The sequence below is a fragment of the Acanthaster planci genome, linkage group LG11 (assembly GCF_054643075.1).
Source record: "Acanthaster planci isolate LZ-2023a linkage group LG11, COTS_SCS, whole genome shotgun sequence".
Lineage (NCBI taxonomy): Eukaryota > Metazoa > Echinodermata > Asteroidea > Valvatida > Acanthasteridae > Acanthaster > Acanthaster planci.
In genome coordinates this window covers 957654-981123 of record NC_141787.1, presented here as the reverse complement: position 1 = coordinate 981123, position 23470 = coordinate 957654, and the positions used below count along the sequence as shown (strand labels likewise).

The 23470-nt window shown below is 42.0% G+C and overlaps 1 protein-coding gene across 9 annotated transcripts in view; it reads right to left on the bottom strand.

Annotated features, from left to right (window-relative positions):
• Positions 1-23470, bottom strand: part of garnl3 (GTPase activating Rap/RanGAP domain like 3) — a 151908-nt gene that overhangs the window by 26432 nt on the left and 102006 nt on the right. For 7 of the 9 annotated variants that reach the window (XM_022228592.2, XM_087142944.1, XM_087142946.1 and 4 more), the window contains 2 exons: positions 10903-10972; positions 4088-4156 (listed from right to left, as the gene is read on the bottom strand). In XM_022228592.2, the coding sequence (XP_022084284.2) occupies positions 4088-4156; positions 10903-10972 (139 nt within the window). Of the gene's footprint in view, positions 1-4087; positions 4157-10902; positions 10973-11572; positions 11595-21908; positions 22203-23470 lie in introns of those variants that run through there. The other 2 variants (XM_087142948.1, XM_087142950.1) reach the window with 2 other exon arrangements.

Here is a 23470-nt window from a genome sequence, read left to right as displayed (position 1 = left end):
TGTCATGGCACTCATTGAGAAATGAAGTCATCATATTACTTTTATGATGTCGTCATCCCCTAATAAATTAAGTCGGGATGTCGTCATCCTAGTTTTTTTTTTTGGGGGGGGATATCGTCATCCCATGATAAAGTAACTCGGGATGTTTTCATCTCCATTCCAGGGTGTCTTCATTCTGCGATAAAACATCTCATGGTGTCGCCATATTGCCCATCATCCTGAGATTACATATGTCATGGTCTCCACAAGAAGGACGGCACTTCCAGAGCTCCTTAGTTATCGGTTTTACGGTGACCTGTTTGGTATAAATTCTGAGCCCAAGTTGGTACAGTCACACAGTGTCTGTTGCTGCTTACAATGATACCTAATTGACAGTTTCAATGGCTGTAAGGAGGCCCCTTGGGGCGAGTACTAACTAGGAAGTGAAAGTGCTCCAACTCCTCTGATAGTGCAGTCGCCTTGGATTTTCTTTACCAAGAAAGCGTGGCACTGTCTGATAATGTACTACCGTAAGCGAATTAAAGAGCTCCATTGTGCTCCCTTGGAGTAAGTGTGAAGACTTCGTTATTCTCCTAATTCGATTGCTGGTGATTCTATTGGCAATTGGGTTCTTGGCTGACACCTCTCACGCTCTTGACATGCGGGCGAATTACTATCACTTTTTACTCACCTAGGGGTTTGAGGCTGTAAACTGCTATTTTTATGGTCACGGAATAAAAAGTGCCTCAGGCAGATCAAGGTTTAGGAGACGGAGTGGTCGAGGTTGCGATGGAGAAAAATATCTTGATTTAACCGAATTGGCTTTTAACATTTTCCCCTGGGGTTGGCACATGGGTCTCTCTTCAGTCATCTAAATGTGTAACCTGCCCGTAAGTAAGTCTCACATCACGTGTAAAACTCATTTTTAAAAATTTTAACAAAAGAATGAATTGCTAAATTTTACACAATCCTACGGGCATTCCTGGCTTCGCAATACGTGTTCCATTTTGCGAAACGAATTTTTCTTCTCCAAGGGTACTATCGCTCTGTGAAAAATGGAAATACTATAACTCCGTCATGTTTACGCTTATTATGAAGTGAAACTCTAGTCGAAGTTTCAGGAACATATTTATTTTACACAGCAAGACACATCTTTGAAATAAGACAAAAGGGTACTTTGTTCCCCCCCCTGCTGATAAATTGTGCCACTGAATTACGACAAACGCCCATTAAGAGATATACTGGAATCTAATAACATAAAGCTGTCACTACCAACAGTATCTCACAACTTATTCTCCTTAAAGCCGATGCCTTGAATAATGCCTGCTTTCAAAACACGAAAGGATGTTTTTATGTTTTTAGGCACAGTATTACCATTCAGACCTTGCTGGGTAAACACAGTAAAGGTTTAAGTAAGTTACCATTTATTTTTAGGCATGAATGCGTTTTATTGTCGGCAGCACAAACGTCGGAGACACAAGTCCAAGGTGACATCGATTAATTCCGACTGCGCCGCCACTATATACGGTACGGTTCCACCCGCCAATCCCATACGGCGTGGCCTTAAAAGGTTTCACGTTGTGCCGAGAATTGCTAATTCGAGTTGCAAGGAGTCTCGTCTCGTTAACGATGAAGCTTTCTCTCAACTGAGCAGTTCACAACCGCAACATTCAAGTTGCCCTCTTCATTCATTTTGGTAGCTCACTTTCAACAGCTTCCCTCCTGCACTTTCCACTCTCTTAAATGATCACAGTTTGTCAGTCTCAAATTTTATGGTATTTAAAATAGTTGCAGTTATACTCATTGTTATACATGGGCTGCTTTCTTTACAGTCATTATGTCGCATCATTGAGAAACCGACATTCAGATGGATTTCTTGTAGTTTATTGAAAATATCAGTGACAATACTCTAACCTGAAGTTCATAAAAAGGTTGATTGGTACTACACCAGGATTATCCATATTACTTGAAACAGCAACGCAAAAAAGCACAAACTGCAACTGGGTTAGTAAAATGTCTTTAGAAGATCTATCTGAAAAGTTGTAGGATTAAACGAGAGCTTACTGACCAGAAACCTTGCGAGTTTAAATTGTCTACCTGTTGAGTCAGTTTTAATTAAACTAGATCACAGAGCCTGTCCACGACGAACACATATGAAATTGGTTTAGTGGATTCACGTTGAAAACCTGACAACAGTGTAGAAGCAGGCGCCTGTTCAGACAAGCTGTTGGGAATTCTACACGCTCCTGTTTCCACGAGGAAAGTTGACATAGACGTCACGGCTTAAGATCACTGTTGGTGTTTTTATAGGGTTGTCGCCCCAGTACATAAAAGCCACTCTTCCTCGTCGTCGTCGTGTTGAACACTGATTGCGGTATCCTTGTTTTTTCTCCCCAATTTGAAAAAGCACGCGCGCACTCCCAACTGTTCGTATAGGATTTGTCTTGAATTTATTTTTTCTTTAACGAAACGTCAGGGTTTTGTTAGCGGCATAAAGAGTGTAATATTTCTTTACGTGGAATTCAAATTCTGCCTGCGACTAACAAACAAATCGATTCAAATGATTATATCATTACAACCATGAGGGATTACACTTACAACATAATTTTTTAATAAAGGAATGAATTCAGAGTCTTGATGAGACAAGTAGGAAAGTTGATGAGACAAAATGCTAAATCCTCCCTCCATATTTTTTCCCTGACTTTCTTACAGTAATCCCACCCTCTCTGCTTCCAAACTACCTGGGCTGTCAAATAAAATGTCCCACATGGGCTTCAAACGAGGCAGGTTTTCCCAAAATACACCATCCACTATGAAAGTAGGGAAATGCTCTTGGGTAAGAGAAGAAAACACAAACTGCAATCACGAGCCGCTAACACGGCGGTACTCATTTGCCGCGTATAATTGGAATCGTGGCCCTTGTCTTAGCACACAACCCCCTCAGGAGCAACCTACATTCGATTCGCCATCTCCATTTGGGGCCCATTCTCCAACTGCTGGGCTGTTTCTCACCGAAGAAAATTTTCGACGGCGACATGCTTGAACGCAGCGGGAGTCCACTCAATTAAACAAATTGCCTATTTTGATATTAAAATAGTGCGTTGACTCCATTATTGGAAGAGTGGCTTGTTGGAGGGTGTCCAGTTACTAATGGTTGAGGGAGTGTGAAATGGGCTGGGTGAGATATTCCTTTACTTTTGAATCAGCACTCAATCACGAACAATTTCAACTTAACAAGTTCCCGGACTTGTAACCTGAACAAATATCAATTGTGTTTATTGGAAATGGGTACAATCAAAGTTGCTCCTGTCTATACAACGACGCCATGCCAACAAATAAACAGGCACTTCGGTGCAAATGCCGATTTCCTTGTCTAGTAACCTGAACAAATACCAACTGTGTTCAAGGGGATATGGACGCAATCAAAGTTGCTTCTGACTACACTTCGGCGCCATAGCAACGAACAGAACAGGAATTTAAACGCACTTATATCCACAGCTAGCAGTGCGATTCACCTGACAGATCTTAGGAAGACTAGAAAAGGTCTTAGAACCCCACTTTAAGACACGAAAGCCTCAAATAGCTTGTCCCCGTTCCAAACGTGTATTCTTTCGATAGGTCCAATCACGAACCTCACTCCGAATGCACTCTTCACTATTCCGCCCTTCAGCTGTGCTCGACAAACAGGAAAGTTTGAGCAGGAAATTTTTATGATGATGACAAATGCCTCTGCAGGCAATTTTCATTTGATACCCCGATGATGTAGCCGCACTCTGTAATGGCGTTAAGCACAATGTACTATTCAAATCCCAGGCAGCCCTCGTGGCGAACGTTTCGACAGCCCTGGAGCTTTGCCACCATAAGCAACCTACTTTACCCTAATGCCATCATCAAGTGCAAACTGACCTATCAGAAAACAAATATCTCTACCAGTGGAACCGCCAGGAGATTTGGTTTGAGCAAAATTGCTTCGTGGGCCACCTTAAAAATCCAACAAGGATCGCACCTCAGACCATTCCATCTTCATTAGTTGAATATCCTTTGGGCTTGAGCTCTGTGCAACTTGAAATGTGAACCTTTTGGTTATCAAGCAGTTTCCATATCCTACCTCATCTCGTTCTCCATCTTCAACGCGGAATCTTCCTGAAGTACATCCATCTCTATCACACGTCGTTAGCTGTTGGAGGAAATAACACCGGAAAATCAAAAGTTGGAAATGAATCTGTCAAAAATATTTCCTTTAATAAGAGCATGCTACATTTATGACAAGCAGAAATAGGCTTTCGTGATGGATTGAGAAAGATGTTGAATTAAGTTTGAATCCAACAACAGAGTCTTTGCACGGTAGCCATCTTGCAGGGCAGTTACCCTATGGAACAAAAGCACCGGTCTGCAAGATGGCAGCCATGCAAAACCTCTATTCCGGGTCAATTCGATTTGCCTCTAAGTGGGACACACGCCGCAGCTTTTCAATAATTGAGAGCCTTTTTGGGCAAGTCCTACAGGGAGATGACAGCTCTCGATCTGAAGTTCCGTCAAAGTGGGCAGGTGGCAGAGCTGAAGATATCGTGCAGCATTTTCTTTTCGACTTGAAAAGTTGAATCCTGGGGAGCGGAAACTGGGAGCTGATTCGGCATAGAGGAGAGAAAGGGAGAGGGGAAAGCGAGCTGTTGAGGTTATTTCCGAACAAAAAAGTGAGACACACAACAAGGAAGAGAGATGATCGCTTCTTCAATGACACGGGAGACGCTGCAATTGGCACTATTCCAGGCTGAATTCATAATCAACTACATCTCAAACCATGCACACTAAATTTAGCTATCGAAGCATTCTCATTCTGCAAGCACAGGCCAAAATTTAATGAAATGTAGCAAACAGAATGGACCTTCTTATCCTTTTGGAATGATGCTAAAAGTGATTTTCAAGAAATTAAAATGCATGTACAGTGCCGCCTTCTCTGTACGATATGAAATCCTGCTTGCAAAGACATTAACGTTTCACCGAGGCAATCGTTTTCTTCTCATTTCAGCACTGACAACCAGACCAGAATGATCCATCACCGGTTGCATCTGACGGACTTGACATGCCAAACACATCGCCTATACAGAGACTACACAAGTATCAAAATGATCACGGACTATACAAGTAGCGAGCCAAACACAACGATGGGTGGAATGAATTTATGCGGGGGATGACAGTTATGCTTAATGGTTTTCAAATCGACGCAGTTTCCGTTTGAAAAGCCTGTTATTGCCCTCAACCTTGTGAATAATTTCTAGGGATCAGGGGACGGCTTTCTAGGACACAATCATCCTTTTTATTTAATAATATTATTGAGAAAAATACAGATGCAGGGTAACGGTCAACATATGAAAATCATCACTTTGAGGCCCCTTGGCAAAGGTTTGATAAACATGTCAGTCTGTGAACCAGCTATAGGAAAAACAAAAGGGGAAGGGGCTCACTTACGATTGAAGTGTTGTTGCACCGTAATGGTATCGTATTGGTTTCAACAGAGGATCGATCAATGAACCCTAAAGACTATGATGTATCATCGGTGCTACACTGACGCCCAATGTTTCGCGTTAAAAATGCACGAAGAGCACATAAGACAGATACGATAGTCATTCCGTAAATCTTCGTTTGTGGCATGTGGCTACATTCAGCAAACCTTATTTCTTTCCAGGTCATTTCATAGTTCCATCGTGTGATGGTCAGACTTTTCTGGAAGGGCTCTCAAATAGCAAGTAATCTGCATAATGCGTTTACCATTCCTTAATCAAGCACGCTTGCAACTTACATTTCCCCCAACCACAGTTGGTTTCACAAAAGGAACAGTATTCGTGTTGGCTATTTTCTTCCAGATGGCCGACTCGTAAATCTCGGTTGAGCAAAATCCCCGTCTTAATGTGCAGAAGATGAGTCAATAACTGAAAATGGATGCACGTTTAGGGAATTAAAGAGTCCCTGACCTTGAGCAAGCGAAGTGGAAGGGGACGACCACTAGTTTGAACAAACGTGAGCCCAAATCTTCTCGTGAATCTCGAAAAATCGATGCAATCGTTGACCTGTTTTGACGCACCGCATGCGCAGAGACTGTGCGAAGCTTCTACGTTGAAGAATACCCAGCCTTCACATCGACGCCAGATACTTTAAATTTGAAAAACAAGTCACATTCTCCGAGGTAGCGCATGGTCAAATCAGACTGAAAAATGAATTCTGGTCGACATCAGTCTATAGACGAAAACATGACTATTAGATTTTATTGGAATTGCCTCCTATTTTCAACAGAAATATCTGAATAGGACAGCTCCATTTGCTGATCTGAAAAAAAACCCCGCAGATTTCAACGTGCTCCATGATCGCAAAGCACCAATTGAAAAATATGAAGATATGATTCCTTGGAAAGATGCACAGATGTTCATATTTGGACTTTTTGCATAGCTTATATCTTGACCTAAAAAAGATGCAAACAGACGTAACTAATGTTACTCGCGCTGGATTTTTGTACTCTTTCCAATAAACGTACTAAATAGGATTTTTGGCGATGGACTTGATTATCAAGTATGTGGTACTGGCCACATTATTTATGACGACAGGATGGCGACAAGGAGTTGACCAAATTGAATAAACATACTTTCAATTTGTAAACAAGTACACAAAGTCTAAATCACCTGGGTTACGGTATTGAAAGCTGTATTTTAATATTGAATTAACTTCCGTACATGTCATCCAGTTTGGAAAAAAACCCCAGATTTTGTCGTTGACAAAATTTAATAGAAAAAACATGTACGTACTGTATATTTTAAATGTCATATGTAAAATAAAATCGTGATTGATCGATTTCGCAAAAATTCAATTCAGCAGAAGAAAGCAAGATTTCTTTTTCACCAGTATGTACAGTTTCTCGTTAATGTTTGCTTTTCAACGTGATTTCCCTATTCTTCATCTCTGCTGAGGTCAAGTGTATGGATGTGGCAAAAGCAACATCCAGGAACAAACAAGTGTTTAAAATTGACGAGTAATCGGACTGAACTGACAAAGGGCTTAAAAAAAGGACTACGTCAACTGGTCTGCTGGATATCAGAAAGTCTCTCGAGGTGACGTCACCAACATCCAACAGCATGCCATATTTAAGAGGAGCCAGAGCAGATGTTATAAAATTAAAAGTATCGCATTGCCCTGGAAACCATTATGTTGAGTTCTCCTTTCGCGGATGAGCACACTATCTGTAGGCAGCGCGCAGAGTGTTGACTAAAGTAATTGCGACGGACGAGCCTATCGCTGTGACGCACGAGCTATGGAGATATATCCAAGTTCTGCATAGATCCACGTTGATTCTTTCCAAATACTGAACCCAGTCTGATCTCGGTATGAAATGTTTGCTTGTGATTCAAGACCAAGATTGAAACAAGTGTCATGTCGCTGCGGGTTCAAACTTAGGCCACTGTAAACCACAATAGCCAGTAGAGTAAGACATAAAAACCGACTTGCATCACCTGCTAATCATTTAAAAATTTGGTACTTTGATACTGCAAGATTTGTTGAAGTTCTAGGGTGTTCTCTTTTGTTGCATCGATCTTTTGTTTTACCCAAGCCTGGCCCTGAACCATGCCCGTGCTTTTCCCTCTCAAATTCTACTTCGGATAAGCATTTTATGTACCAGCTCACCGGCACTTTCCATGCAGGGTTGTATGTCAGCTTTATGGAACATCGTCTTTTCGAAGCTCTAAGATCTTGATCCCTACTGATTCCGGCCCTTTCATCTGGTACTCAAACCATAACGTTCCTTCAAACTCAAACCCAAACGGAAAGACACCGAGTTTGACCAGCAAAATGTTAGATCTAACGGCCACATTATGTCCTACCTGAAGTGTGTCGCCAAGGAATGGCGGCCGTTACCCCATCTCATACCAATTACCTAATGCACTCAGCGGTCTTGGTCAGTTTCCCCTCGTCGAGAGGCGACACCTCCTATACATATTAACTCCCTCGAGCGCTCCACGTATCGTTGCTTAGGAGTGAGTGATATGGTTTTTTCATTATGATCGCCTGCGTCCGTGCTCAGGAACTGATTTCGCAAGGGGCCGATTTATCATTTACTCTTGACGACGAATAGGAGCCCGGTGAAACAATGAGATGATCGCAGAAACACCAAGAGAGTTGCCTTTAACAAACATTCCACGGACCACCTGGCAGGCAGGGACATAATGCGGTTTAATGATATCTAACCATAAACAACTGCAGACCAAGATCATTCCTTGTCGGCGCTCAAATGGTCAGAATGGTTAGAGGCGCTGAGAAGAGATCAAACATTAACATTCTGCACATCGCAACGTTAAGCATACCAAGCAGTGAATTAATCATTCACCAGAAGCCATTAAATGACAATTGTAAATGAGGTCCCTTTAGGTGTTCTAGCCTTCTCTCTAGGCTGGTTATTTCAGTCGTAATGCTTGTCACGACACGCAGGCTAACAAGATCCCAAACCAAAATGTTGAATGGCCAGTTTCGCGCGAATATGGCGGGGACAACAACCACGGATCGCGCCTAGTTAGCAGTGTATATACATTTGCCAGTGTGAGACGCTGTGCTTCCAGAGTTTGTTTAGGGCAAACTGTGTTTGGCCTTCCTTATATTAGGATTCAAGTCTGCTATTTGTTAAGCGAGTTTTCTTAAAACAGAAACGCGTGAACAGGTTTCAGTGCAGCTTCCATGATGTCCTTTCGCTCTTTCCCGTACATCTGTTCTTTGGAGGAAAATGTTAGAGTTTTAAAAATTTAAAGGGCCACTGGAAATTAAAGATCGCGATATTATTTGGTGAGCCATTCATATCATTTGCCTAGCACACTAAAAATGCAGGTAAATTTACGTCATGGATAGCTTGAAATCTGTGGATGCATGCAATCTTTTAAGCATTTTAGGCGAAACCCTAATTCATTATTAACCAATATGATCCCACTCGTTTAGAATTGTTTGTTCTTTCCATGTGGTTGACGCCAGGAGCGAGTTCATTGCCGTCGAGTGTGTGCCAATCTGTCATCATAGATGCAATGTTTGTTCATGGAAATTGTGGAATTGCTCACTGTTTGCTCATAGAAGTGATTTCATTTATTATCATCCAGCCGAGAAAAACCTTTAGCTATTTGGGTTTCACTATTTCTAATATAACGTATGTTCCTGGTAGTCTTTATAATTTTGACTGAATCAAAGGAGTCGTGAACCGTTACGAATCTCAAGCCACGCGTTTAGTTAGCCGTACGTATAGCTAGGTAGGTAGGTGGGTGTTAGCAGTTATCTCAAATCAGCGTGGGCTGCACAACATGACGCTACCGCTGATCAGATGCGCCCAAACGCTACAACACCAATGACTGTCATACGGGAAGGCCGACATTGCTCGAAAAAAAAAGGGAATTAGATTACTAGTTGGTAATGTGTGCGGCACGCGTACGCACTCGACCTGTTATCGCATTGGGTGCTTTTCTGTTGATCTGTGTATTGTGGGTGTGGTTGAGAACGCAGCCAACCAGCGTTTCTCATTATTTTTGACTCTGCTTCACTTCTTCGCCTGCCTAGTCAGACTCAACAATACAACCAAAACGACTTATCTTTGCTTTAAGTATGGTATTTTATTTCATTTGAATTATTTCGTAATTTTATTTGAAACAGTTACACATTTCTTGTGGAATTAAGAGACTCGACCTTACATCCCGAAAGCTATGTGCGACTTAATTCCGAATTTTTCGAACAGTTCGACCATAATTTGGTGTTAACGTGATAAAAGGTTTCACATTGCATTTGGGTGTAATTTACCGTGCTTTTCGTCCTATAACGACAGTGCAATATTCTGTACAAATACTGACAAGCACGAACAGGTACTGAATGCCATCGCAAGTAATTATGTAAATTCATTCACCTTCAAAAACAGGAATTCCGTCTCATGTCCGCGTCCTCGTGGTGGGATTATGTAGTGCTGTGCCTCACGGCAACGAAAACGATTCAAAGCGGAATTACGAATTGACAGAATAACCTGTTCAAAACATCCCTGGGTCTGCTGAGGTTGGTTCATATGCGTACAATATCTCATTTCCTCGGGGACTGGAAACAATAATCTCCCGATGTCCTTGAGGCGAAATAGCTCGAATTTCTCGTTTCATTTCAGCTCCTCCAACAACACGTGTCATTAAAGAAAACTGCTTGTTGGTTTTTTTTCATTATTGAATACAGCAAGACATAAAAGGCCATACTTGCATTTAAAAAGGTGTTCCCAAACAAACAACCAGATTGTTCAGTCCTCGGATAAAGTTTCAGCTTTTTAAACGTGTGTAAAGACGTGTGAATGTTCTCGCACAATAACTGTGACTGAATCCGACAATCTATCCTCAGAGCTTCTCCGGCATTAGACGAGCACACATACCGTCTGCGCATTGTACACTGGGGGGGGGGTGCTAAATTATACAAATTATATATTTATAGTTTATATGAAGTGTCAGCAGAGTGGAGGGATAAGACAGTTTGTAAACCCTGGGGCTGGAATTTGCAAAGAGATCTCGGACTGCATGAAATGAAACAACGGAGCTGTCAGTAGGAACGGAAATTAAACTAGCCCGTGCTGGCAATGATCATTATGTGTCATTAGTAGTATGGTGTACGAGAAAGTCCAGAAAAATACCGTGTCTTGACGGAACACAACAGTCGGTCATTTCAGGAAAGAAACCATTTGATGAAGGTGATAAGTAAATCATTCCTATGTAAACGTCCCATGAAACGTGGTATTTGTTTCAGCCACTGAGTCAACTTTATTCAAACCGTCTGACTATGAAAGTGTCACAGTGACTGATTGCTGGTTAACCCTTATGGACTAAAGGATGGCACCTTTAGATACTGGCAATCTGGAAAGAAAGAGAAATGGGAGTGCCTTACCAGTTCGACTGATCCATAGTGTCGTCGGCTGAAGACGCCCCTCCTTGCGGCTAAATCGACAGCTGACGAACTGCAGAGGGATAAGAAACAAACACGAATACTGAGACTGAAAAGTAATCTCAGGTTTGCTATCTTTCAATGCAGTTGACGTCAGTAACTACGAGGGGCATCCAAACTAACAGGAGAAAGGCAAATGTTAAAGCCAGTAGCCACGCTTTTTGGCTGTCTGCAAGATTTTCGGCCTGTTTAGCTACGTTACAAACACAGCATATGAAGAAGGTAGAAAGGTAATCTTGGAAAATCTAACACAACATTCATAACTTGTTTCAGCCATTTCTCCCATTCCACTTTTCCATTTACGGTCTAATTCCCCGGTCTCAATTTTGCCTTTATAACACAATTTCCATGCCTACATTGTTTCTTACAGCTTGTCAATTTTACTCTTTAAGGATTCCTAGCAGCTTACTTCATCCTCCTATTCAAGACTGCCGCTGGTAAGGTGTGTCAAGGCTATGGGGAAGGTTTCATAAACGCATGACATACAATCAAAGAGAATTGTTAGAAAGCATTTCTATTCTACAAGTCCAAATGACTGTCGAAATGCATGCACGCAATTCGAAAAGTAGGGTGCTCAATCTAAATTAATTAGTATTTCAACGAGAGCTCATACTTATAGCCGTGGCTGGCCATTGTAGTCTGTAAAGGAACACAAGCCCGCTGCGAGTTGAGAACTTTGATGAGTTGATGACTTTGACGAATGATGTAATCATGCTGGCGCAATTCAGTTGGCCCAGATTTCCTGGCCTTGTTCTTTTCAAAGGAACGGAAGCACAGGAAACTGCTTCCAGTCCAGAGGGGGAAAATCGATAAATTATGAAATCTCTTGGTGCTGATTGCAAATGCAGTACGGCTAGGACTGCTCCCGTCGATCTGAAAAACGATAGATTAGTTTAGGAAGAATGCTGATTGGTGACCAATTTCAGCACAGATGTGACGCTCCAGTCCACCAGTTCGTTCGGAGGTGCGAAAAATCCCTTAGTCTAGACGTCACCTGTTTCTAATATTATGTTGAATTTCACTTCAAATCTGAGAGTCCAAAAGACATTTTCTTACAATTTGTGGGTCAATTAGATCAAAACGTTACGGAAAGCACTACAGGACAGTGCGCGTAGTTGGGTCGGCATTTTCCAGCACGGGAACTCAGTGAAGGAAGCACAGTGCAGATCGAACCAGAACAGCTGCAAATTAAACAACGGATGAAACCAACATCCGTTCAGGATCTCTGATGTTATTAACCCAACAACATGAAACGAGATAGGGGGTGACCTAGCTGAACTCGTCCGGTCAGCCTCACCTGAAGCCAGCCGCAGGAATTCCGGAGGATTCCGTTTCGGTAAAATTACCCCGTTTGCTGAGGAGTGCAGGGGCTCATTTCCTTCCCTTAAGACAACGCTGGCACACCGCAGGGCTTAACGTGAACAGACTGCCAACCAATCAATGGATATGGTTAAGTCCCCGTTAATTCGGTGGATGCATCTTTGCGAGAGTTCGGAGAATTACGAGACGTACTGAACTCCCCCAAGATTCCATTGGGTTGATCGAGAGCATTTTGCCCTTGCCACGGCAACGATTTGTAAGTCTGGTGCCCCGGGGCCCACGTACCATAGAGAAAGAATATGCACATACACTGCACCTGAAACTACAAAGACTTATGTTCGTCTTGATTAGGCCAAGTAGTTTGCTTCCAACTGCTAGAAGCAGTCATTCCAGAGCTCTTCTCGAGAGAGATAGAGAAAAAAAAATCTGATACAAGTCTGGTAAGCAGGACAGAATGGAATGAGTACCGTACGTGGCAATGTTCTGCTTGGGGAGAGAAAGAAAAGGATGAATATATCGGCAGATGAGACTTCTCGTAATACGTCTGGATTTTGTCAGTTGGCGGTGATTGATTAAAAGTGCGCTGTAGCTCTGTTCCTAGCTCTGTGGTTAGATACAAACATTTCTACTCCGGAGACAACCGTGCGGATAGGAACATGCGCGTTTGTCCTTGTAATGATCCCAGGTGTATATCGTCAACAAAACCAAAACCTTCTACAAGTCTACACATGCATAATGCCAGGCAAGATCTGTTTAACAAATGCACCTAAAGGGGAAGCTGACAGGACTCAATATTAATCAGTTTTTGATTGAGCAAAGACAATTTTCTGAGCGAGGAATGTCACGCTATTTTTTCCGCTGCTCAGTCAATTTCCCGTTTCCAATCAAAAAGAAAAATAAAACCGCACGATCAAAACATTTCAGAAATTTACAATTTAACTAAGCACGAACCGAAGACAAGAAGGTTGTGATTTACTTACGCCTATATTTTTCATTCAATTTAAAACTTTGATAAGCCCATCAGCCCAGCCAAAGATTTATTTTCAGCATGTTTTCATCGTCTAAAGCCTATGTAACCAGTCGCATCTTGCTGGGACATTCTTATAAAGTTGTCGACAAGTCTATTCGGCGAATAAAGGTAAGGCTGGGGAGGGGGAACTGCTAGCTAGAATTTCGTCTGCCGCATGGCCCAGCATAAATAAGTAATATACTCGAACATGGAGTCCTTGAAGAGTCAAGAATCCTTCGCCAGGAGACAATGAAGGAATTGCCGATTGTCGGCGTTGGAGAGGTAACAGACTGAAGCAGATCACCTTGAGCAGGGCCCATGCGATCGTATATCAGACAGACCTTGGCATTCCCATATTGCAGGAGTAACCGAGCGGGAAGGCCACGTCTCCCAAGAAAATTGACCAATTTATGGAGTGGTTTCTGGCGATCTGCTATGTCGAAGAAAGAGAAGGCTTCAGTCCGCAGGCCCGAGGGTGGAAAACTCGTGGGAAGCGATCGAAATGACAGCACCGGTGCCTAGATGAACACAAACACGGCAGACTATGTGCCCGAGTTGCCTGCGGGCCGAAGTCAGGTCGGGAACCGAATGCTGTCGCATCTATTACAGCCATACTGAAATACTGAAGAAGGGTCTGGTGTTGCACGTGTTTTTCCCCTGTAGGCTTTCATCAGGCCCTGTAGATCAGAAGTGTCGATTGGCTTCAGAGGGTTTCATGCCTGGCCGGTAATTGTGAATTAGCCTACTTTCAACACATTAAACCTGCAAGTTATTACACTAAGAACTTTAATACAACAGCGATACAGATGTTATGATTAGTGGACCAATACTATTGCAGTAAGGGATAGGCTTTATCCGTGTCTAATTCATGGGTAGGCCAAATTAAATCTGAAAATTAACTCTTCCTTTTTAAAAGTTGAGAGTAAAACTAATATAAATAAATTGGGATTTCGTAAATATTAGTTTCTGTCTACTCTAATTAATTATTTTTCATTTGTCATTAAATATACCTTATTGCTTTCAGCCAGATTAAAAAAAAAAGAAAGGGAGCTTTGAAATGCAACTGCTCATGAAATAGTCTGGTACCATCCTAATAATAGGTTTACAATTCCAAAACCGATTCAAGGAATAAGATCGAAAATGGTTTGCACATAAATAATGCATGCATCCTGTTTAGACGATTTCTAAGCTGCTGATTCCGCAAAGGCATATTTCGATTGCAACGGTTACGATGATTTACGTCTATCAACGACATCACCATTTTCATCATATTCCGTCATAGGCCTATTGGGTACTGAGAATTTGCTGCCTTTTGATTAATTTCGTGTATCTTCCACGAAAACCAGCGCGAAATACATGAATACCGAACGGCCTATGGGGAGAAATTAACTCACGCCTGAAGCGAATTTACCTTTAAGGTTGGGAGAGCCCAGTGGCCTAGGACGTGACTGACATCATTCATGGCATTTCGTACGCAAGTACGACCCTGTAGGTTCAGCATGCGACGGATGCGCGGTCAGAGATACATGGAAAGCGAGGTGTAACTCAGCTCTGTTGCATGCAACCAAAAAGCTACTCTTACATCCGGTGTGCCAATGGAAAACCCCTCGGACGATATCAAGCCACCCATGCTTTTTCACTCGCGTCTCTAGAACGAGAGCCCAGCATATCGTTATCTCTCCAATGCATTATCCGCTGTCCATATTCCTATACCTCGCTATTAATTTTGCTCTTTGGTAAAATGGACACCATAATGCAACGTATTGAAATCAGCATCCAGTTTCAATATTTGACAACTCCAGTTCTGCCAGCGATTTATCCATCCACCAAAGTGACAAAGATGCTATCAAATCAAGAGAGGGAAAAACACACCGTGGACTACGTATTATGCAGGCACCATTTGTGTCGCTACGAATAAGTGCTTCAGTTCACGTACTTCATCCATTAAACACAAAATTCCAGACTGAACGACTCTACAGCCTTCAAAATGCACCTGTAAATAAAGCTCAATTTGCGAGGATGGCGTCGATGTTTGATGTTACCGATTTGAACCATTCCTACCACGGCTTGAGTATATTTTCGCCAAGTACCTGTCATAGTTTTTCGTTCTGTGTAAGTGAACAGATCTTCAACCAACGGATTCAATTTCCAGTCATCTTGTCGCCAACATACACGTGACATCGTCGGGCCAGGTTATAGTGCTCTAGGCAAAATCAACCTGTAGACCTATTCGTCTTTATACAGGGCGCGGTTTCTGTGGTTCATTTGAATTCAGTACAACTGGCACCCAGGGTACCGCGTTTCATTACACGTACAGTACTTGTGATAATCTTGGGAACCAGTTGAGGTATATGCAACAAACACATTTCAGTGACACACGTTGCAACCGACCGGACACATTAGCTAGTGTCACCAGATCCATGTCTTTCAATCAAGGTTATCAGTCAGCTTCTAGCTTTATCAAAGCACGCGCGCCCACGCTTAATAGTCTGGCGCACCCAAGACCCCCTGACCCAATTGTCTTTGATCTTCGTCCAAAACTCCCTAGGCATGTGACTGTGATAGTCACTTCGTGACCTGCGCTTGGTGAAGCAAGCTCAGGAAATGTTACATTTCCAAGGACTTGGGTTTCCATCTTAAATAACAAATCTCGCTGGCTTCATATTGGTGACTGGTATCAAAGATTTCAACCGGTAACGGGTCCCGCGCAGGAAAAAAGAATATACGGTTACGAAACCTAAGGCTACCTTCACTGACTGATTTCAATTCATTTCAGATTTTAAGTACCCATTCAAAAAGTCGAGTAGGGCCCTATTTTTTTCCAATGTGATCCAAAAACGTAAGCCTATCTATTCAGCTCTGGCTCATAAAAAGCCAAACATGAAAAGTTCAACTTGAAACACCTACTAGTCGTCAAGAATCTTACATTTCAATAAGCCACTTACGAGTTAAATTTGAATAAAATCTGGTACACTGTGTTATCTGATAGCACAGAAACGTAACAATTTGAATCCCCCAGACTAAGGACACAATTTCTATACCTCGTGATTCGGGGCAAGCTTTTGCACAGCGACCACCATCTCTGGAATGGACTGGTTCATTTGAGCCGTTCTTCTCCATTGAGAACAGTGTATTGTTGCAAGACTTCTCTTATGTAACTAAGCAAAAGCTTGCCCTGAATCACCAGGTATAGCAACAGTGGTCTTAGTATGAAGAATTCAAGTTGTCATGTTCACGTGAATTGAAAGAACTCAGTGTACCAGATTTTATTCGAATTCACAAATGGCTTATTGAGATGCATTTAAAAAAATTGGGATTCTGAGTTATTTTTGAAACGATGACGGATCTCTGATGGCCATCATTTCCCTACAGGTTGTTGTATCGGCGTAAAGGCACGAATGGAGAATGCCTTCCTTGCGTGCTTGTTGGTATTTACGTGGACATGGCCTCGAGGAAATATTCTGCAGTAGGATCAAAACGCCAGACCCTCTAACTTTTTCGAGATGCCTATAGTAAGCTGATAGCATGCGATGAATTTTATCGGATAACTGATAGTCACAGTCACTCCGCTAGCATCTTCAACCTGTAAAGGTCTGGAGTGAACCGTACGAGTGAATGCACGACACGCTATAGGTAAGAGACGGTTCAATTCTTGGACACTTCAGGTATACCGTCTGATTGTCGGGTTCGGTTATTGCCGCCTGTGCGAGCATTCACTCCCGGCAGTCTCATCTCCCCTGGTTTAACTGCATCCGTAATGAACTTCCATGCCAACGAGACATTTGCCAATACTGCGGCAGGTTCCATTTGGGCGGCGTTTTTTCCCCCAAAAAACACATTAGGGCTGGCTAGGTCGTAAGTTTTCAAACCTTTTAGTGCCCGGTGTTTTATTGCCCGTTAAAAAAGCTTTTAATACAGAAAGGGCTTCGATGGACACTCAAAAAGAATGTGGAAAATGATCAGACGTCTGACAATTTGATTCTGCATGTGCATCGCACAGTTCTATAAAAGATGGATTTACTAGGAAACTGCTTTGAAAGGGTTTTGCTTTTAGAGGGGATGTTCGAATTTTAACTAGAAAGGTGTTTTGGCGTTCTTTGACTCCTCTATGTTTTGATTCATCCATGCACAGGCCACACATCTAATTACATCTAATCAGCTAATAATTTCTCATTGTGTCCGAAATAATTATGGAGGCCACTTGGCGATAAAAATTGCCCAAACATTTATCTGCAGGAAATCCGGTGAATCCAGTCAAGGTAGCAGAAAAAATAGTCTGAGTAAGGGCCAATGCACGCAAAATGCTGAGTGTTTTGCCGTAAACCTTATTAGTATCCCTCGACAGTATCAGTAGGGCCTAATGTTGAAAAGGACACACTACGGAGTCAGACTTTGTAACGATTTTTTTTCATCGAAATAAATGTGCACTGCGGCTTCCATAATCAACTTGTCAGATTATGTTTATCGAAGTTCCTGGGAAATGCAGTGTGTTCGTGACTAAATACCAACACTTGTTTATTGAAATTGAATGGGCGATATGAAAACCGATATTAATCATCCAGCGTGCAGGTCAGAAGTATTTCTGACTGATCTTTCACTTAAGCTTACAAGACCCAATGGAAGCCTCTGTTTCCTCATCATGAAGGTGTTGCAAGGAGTGTGCCATACCAATGCCTCTTTTCTACATAATACATTGTCAATATCAATTGCCAACGACTCTCGACTAAACATGCATGTAGTTGTTTCAAGGAATTGAAAAGTGACTATTTTTCAGAAGTTATCTAGTGTACGTCAAAAATATTATGATGTTTATCATTAACCATTAAGCACTGTCTTGTCTAAAACATACAGCGGTTCTAGAACTTGATTTTTACATTCTACTACCTACGGCAGATAGTCAACCTTAAAGGCGGCGGAGAAGTTTGTTTACGGCAACATCTAGCGGGGTGATTCGTGACGTCAATGACAATTTTGGCTCCTTCCCTTTTATCGACCAAAAAGCAGCACCCAATTAAAATTCCGGTACAAAAACAGTCCCAAATAGATCGTACCCAGCACAGGGTTTGGGTTGAACTAGTTATAGTGCATCCTGGGGGTTGCAACGAGCGTTGCAGCTCCAAACATGATCGGCCTCAGGCTGCCCAAACTCTCCAAGTCTATTATGCATGCATCGGGTATTGATCATGGAGGTAGACATGCCCGCAGGTTGCCGCGTCGTGCGTTTAGACTTATCAACTCAACCACTGGCCGGGCACGGACGGGCCCATACCAGCCCATACCCGCTCAGCTGAGCCTTGAGGCTTGTAGACCCCAGCACTCTACTCTTACTGTGTTTCACGCTTTGCTGCACGCAAATTGAACGAACGTGCTCAATTAAGTGGCACATTGTCTTTGTCCGTACACTATTTTGAATATTAAAGACGGCAGGCTTTGATCTCCACATTCTTTGCAATTTCAATCGTTTTTCTAGTAATATTGCATAATTAAGGCCTGGAGCCAAAGAATTGAGCAAAAGCCGCACCTTGTAGTTCAAGCAAAACAGGACCCGAACAACCAAAAGCGTACACATCATCTTTGCAATCGTAAGAACAAATGGAAAAATCAAAACAGGTTCTATGTTGCACCAACCTAGCATTAACTCACCCTGGACAAACTCTTCATCCTATGTTTTTTGGTGCCTACATGTTAGCCTTCCGGCTCATCTCTCCCGGGTAAATGCCTTATCATTGGGCCATTCCCCCTACCTAGCAACCCCTCCAATACCCCCGCTGGCCTCCCCAAACAGAGACGTTCGAAGCGTGTCTCCGTAATTTTGATGTCGCATTAGGGTAGGTCTAATGCACTCAGTTCCTGGCTCGGAAAGGCCTGGGCTTTCAAACTGATGACAAATCCCAAATGCACTGCGTGTAATGAACAACACAAATCAAGAAGATGTGACCGGACAGGGCGAAGACTAATAAAAGACCCCTCCAGGGACACCATAGCTTCGATACCAAGGAAGATTTTCGCATTATGTGACGTCAAAGGTTTCATTAAGTAACCGTATTCAATTAAGTCCCGGGCGTGATAATGCAGTGAACTTCTACTTACAAGGCTGACTTATATTGCAACCGAAGACGAACAAAAGTGCATTGGTCGTTTTCTGATTGGAGCCAATTCAATGTTGATTCTAACATCAAGGGATTTCAGAGTTTGTCAACTATATAGAGTAACTGTGTATTTTCAATGAACCGCACAGTTGCTTTAAAAATAAGCCTATTTACAAAGCACTGAATGGATACTAAAATAAATCCATTATTTTAAATCCATGGCTATAAAACGTGCTAATTTAAATACCACGAAGAAAGCTATCACACACATACGACTGAATACGAAAATTGTATATCAAGAATGTATAATGTCCCAGTTGCTATACGCAACGGTAAATACAATTATCGTCATAATGCATTCATCAATAATTGATATCTCAATATTTAGCAATATGTCAGAAGCAAACCACTTTTCATACGGCTTTTTTTTTGCATTGTATTTTAATTTCAGATTAATCAGGAACCTATACTGCTGGTAACCAATCCGAGATAAGCGCGAGTACCTTGTACATGGTATAACACTAACAGAAAAAAGAAGTGTTATAGTAACATTTTTGAACAGTTTCACGACGAGAGCGCTTGCTTTCATTGGAAAAAGAGAAGAAATCATCGATCAAGAGAATCTTAGGTTCAAATAAAACTTCTACCCAGAAAGCGACACGGTTATCCGTGAAGGGAAACCATATTCAAAAGCTTTTCAGGAGGAATTTTCTCGATATGAACCTTTTTACTCCCACCTGAAATAATTCAATCGATTGTTCCAAGATGTTATTGATTTGGACGGCCAGGTCTGATTCGCTGGATGAAAAATGGACTCCTTTGTGGAACTAAATGCTTACGTGCAGTCACTGACGCTCAGCATAGGAAACAAGGGTGTCAGTTCATAGGTGTATTTATCTTAGATTACAGTTCAAACACTACTGGGAATGCAGTATTGAGGGAAATGTAAGTCAACTATACGGATATCATCAACAAGGGAAATTGTGGCGTAGGTATTTGATAGCAATCACATGCTGGGAACCTGCTTACGACTGTAACAAGCTAAAGAACCGTGCTTGTAATTGGCTCACGTCTGCTTTTTAATATGAAAACCAGCAATGCTCTCTTTCCTGTTTGGAAGTTCCACTACATTCTAGCCCAGATGTGTGAAACTCAAAAACACTGCACTGCTTTGCACGTCCGAATATGGCACGGTGTGACATCAATATCCACTTAACATTACTGAGAGAGCAAAACAACCGATTGGAAAATGTATACCGTTCTCTCCAGTACTTGAAATAAACAAGGAGTGTCTAGTTTTATGTTTCCTCAGTCGTCGCGTCTTTTACAGGTCAGTGTACCTTAATTACATGTAACGTATCAACTGCCTCGCGTATGCTGATGCAGCGACCGGCCGGCGCGGCCCTGTCACGGTCAATACACACAGCGATTTGTTGCAATAACATAATCCATATAACGACATTGACGGGAAAAGATGGTTTCCATGGAGACTGAAAATCCACTCAGGGATGTGATGCTTGCCCATCAACCTTTGTGTTCCATCTCCATTTTGTGGATCCATCCGGAATTGGTCTCTTTCAATAAGAGCGAAACACACTGCAGAGCGCAATTTCTATTAGCTTTGCTTGTCAATTATAATCTACAAAGCTGATCTAAGTTGCAATCTTCCGATAAAGAATGCATGCGTTATGACCCTGGGGTCATTCGCTGTAATTGGGCAATTACTTTCAATTTATTCTCTCGAATTACTTTGATGGGTGAAATAGCACGACTGTGACGTTACTCTGGACAACATTTCCCAATGGTATTAGATCCCTCGTTTTACCATCACATTTCCCCAGTTTTCCGAACTCTAATTTTATCAATTTCAGTTGGTTTACCCCATTCCTTGAGGTGGTACGATTTCCTCAGGGATGGGTGGTTTATCCTATAGGGGGAAAAGAACATCATCTTTGAGAAAGATTGCCTGGGAGCATATACAACCTATGATCACACGTTCAATCTTACCTGAACGAAATTCGAATCCAGAAATCCCAGGAAAACCCTTGACTGCTGAGCTAAATTCAACCATAAAAGTGATTTTGAATACGCAACAATCCACAGAAGCACCAGATATATCTCTCCGTAAATAACAAGAAAGCAGAGCATTGGTACTGGGCTTGTGACAGAACATGGATATTTTCAAAATAATAAGGTCGATAATACCGAGGGGATCAATAATATTCCAGAATACACGCACATCCTTGCAGTTATCGCACAGAGCAATATATGCAGTCTGTAACAAATTTAATGAAGCATGGCGAAGCTGCCTAAAATGGCAAGGTGTCAGTGATCCTAACATTGACACCTCCACATCTACGTTTTTTTTGTGCAGCATGCCCTTTCACCAAGATCTACTTTAACAGAAAATGTGTATGTACACGATAATTGCTTAAAAATAGTTCCGCCTGCCACCGCCTCCAAGTAGACATTCCCAATAATATAATCGGCAAATCGTCAAGGCTTTTAGTTTCAAAAGAAAACCAGGCTACCTGAAAGCTCGACGTCTGACTAGCGGGCTCAGCTGATCCAAAGCTTCCAATTCCGCCTCCTTCAACCTGAGCGAGCCCGCTGAGCCTGCACAACCCTGCTTCATGACTTGAGAGATTCTCTTGTCGACACGGTAGATATCCATGGTAAATTTCAAGAACTCGTCCGAGTTCCAAGCCGATATCTGTATGCTCAATCTATCTCAGTCCCCAAGCCAGCTGCAAAACCTCTCTAACTCCCGTTGAGGTGCGTATACACACTTTATAACCCGACGATACAGTGTATAATGGCAGCCGTCCAATCGCAACGCCTGTATCGGTACTATGTTTTTTTGTTTTTTGGCCAGAGATGGGGACATGTGCACTGCATTGCTCGTACAGCGAATACCCCAGTGAGGGCTATGACGTCACGATGAAATTCATTAACCAATAATAGGAGCGCCGCCACAGAATGCAGTGAACTGAAAGTTGTTGGAATTATAAAACAACGGATCTAATCTTTGGCCTTTAAATTTACAGGAAAGTGTCCATTTTTAGAGTGTTTGGTGAAAATGTTGGCATCTGAACTAAATTTAGCAAAGAATCGAACCAACCACGAATTATGTATTATTTTGGGATCAATTCTATCAGAAAAAGCGAAGCCTTAATGTCTCTCAAAATGCGTATTTTGTGTGAAGGTTTACATAGTCCTCTTGGACGCTGCTCGTGCATCAGTGACACATGTGTCACATGTGTCCTCATAAATTAATCAGACCCCTGTAGTAAGTAGTACCATTTTTTTCTCTCAAAAGCCTTCTGGTTATCTTGAGTTTGCCCCAAATTAACTTCATTTTCGTCATCACAACTAAGCAGAAGGAAAACGAAAAAGACTAAAATGATACCCCTTCAGTAAAGGAAACTCGTACACTTTAGAAATCAACAAAAGTGGTAATTTTTGTCGTAAAAAACTCCTACATTTTAATCTGAGAGACCATATGCCCGGCACTTGAGAAATGAGATTGATAAGGTAACTTAATCCAATGATAGTTGGATTCATATAGGAGTCAATTTGCCATCTGTTTCGACTCACACGATATTAAGCAGCGCGTTTCCATGACTACTTGAAATAAAACATGTATGCAAAGTCTAATCTAAACAATATTATATATCATTTCGCGTTTCGGAGTCTGTCTGTGGCTAAACATGGGAAGAAGGGTTCGAATCATCCGCCATAGGAGTGCGGCATAATTCTGCTTGAAGTATTTGAGTTTACATGAACGAAACCAATCGTAGCAACGTTGCAATTGATAACGAAATTACAAGTGTTTCAGAATATTCATCGGGACAGCATCAAAATGCACTGAAGCGTCGAGCCACTGTGTTCACTGAATAAATAAAACAAACTAAAAATAGTTTGTACAATATGCGCGTAGCATACCTAATGGAGTTGATAAGATCTGTAAATTGAAAACTACGAGAAGGCAACCTGACGTCATGATGGGTCTTCGTCAATCAGTTTTTATCGCGCCAAAAGATAACGGTGTGATGAAGTGGCCTGCGTGTAAAGCCAAAAAGACTGTACCAAA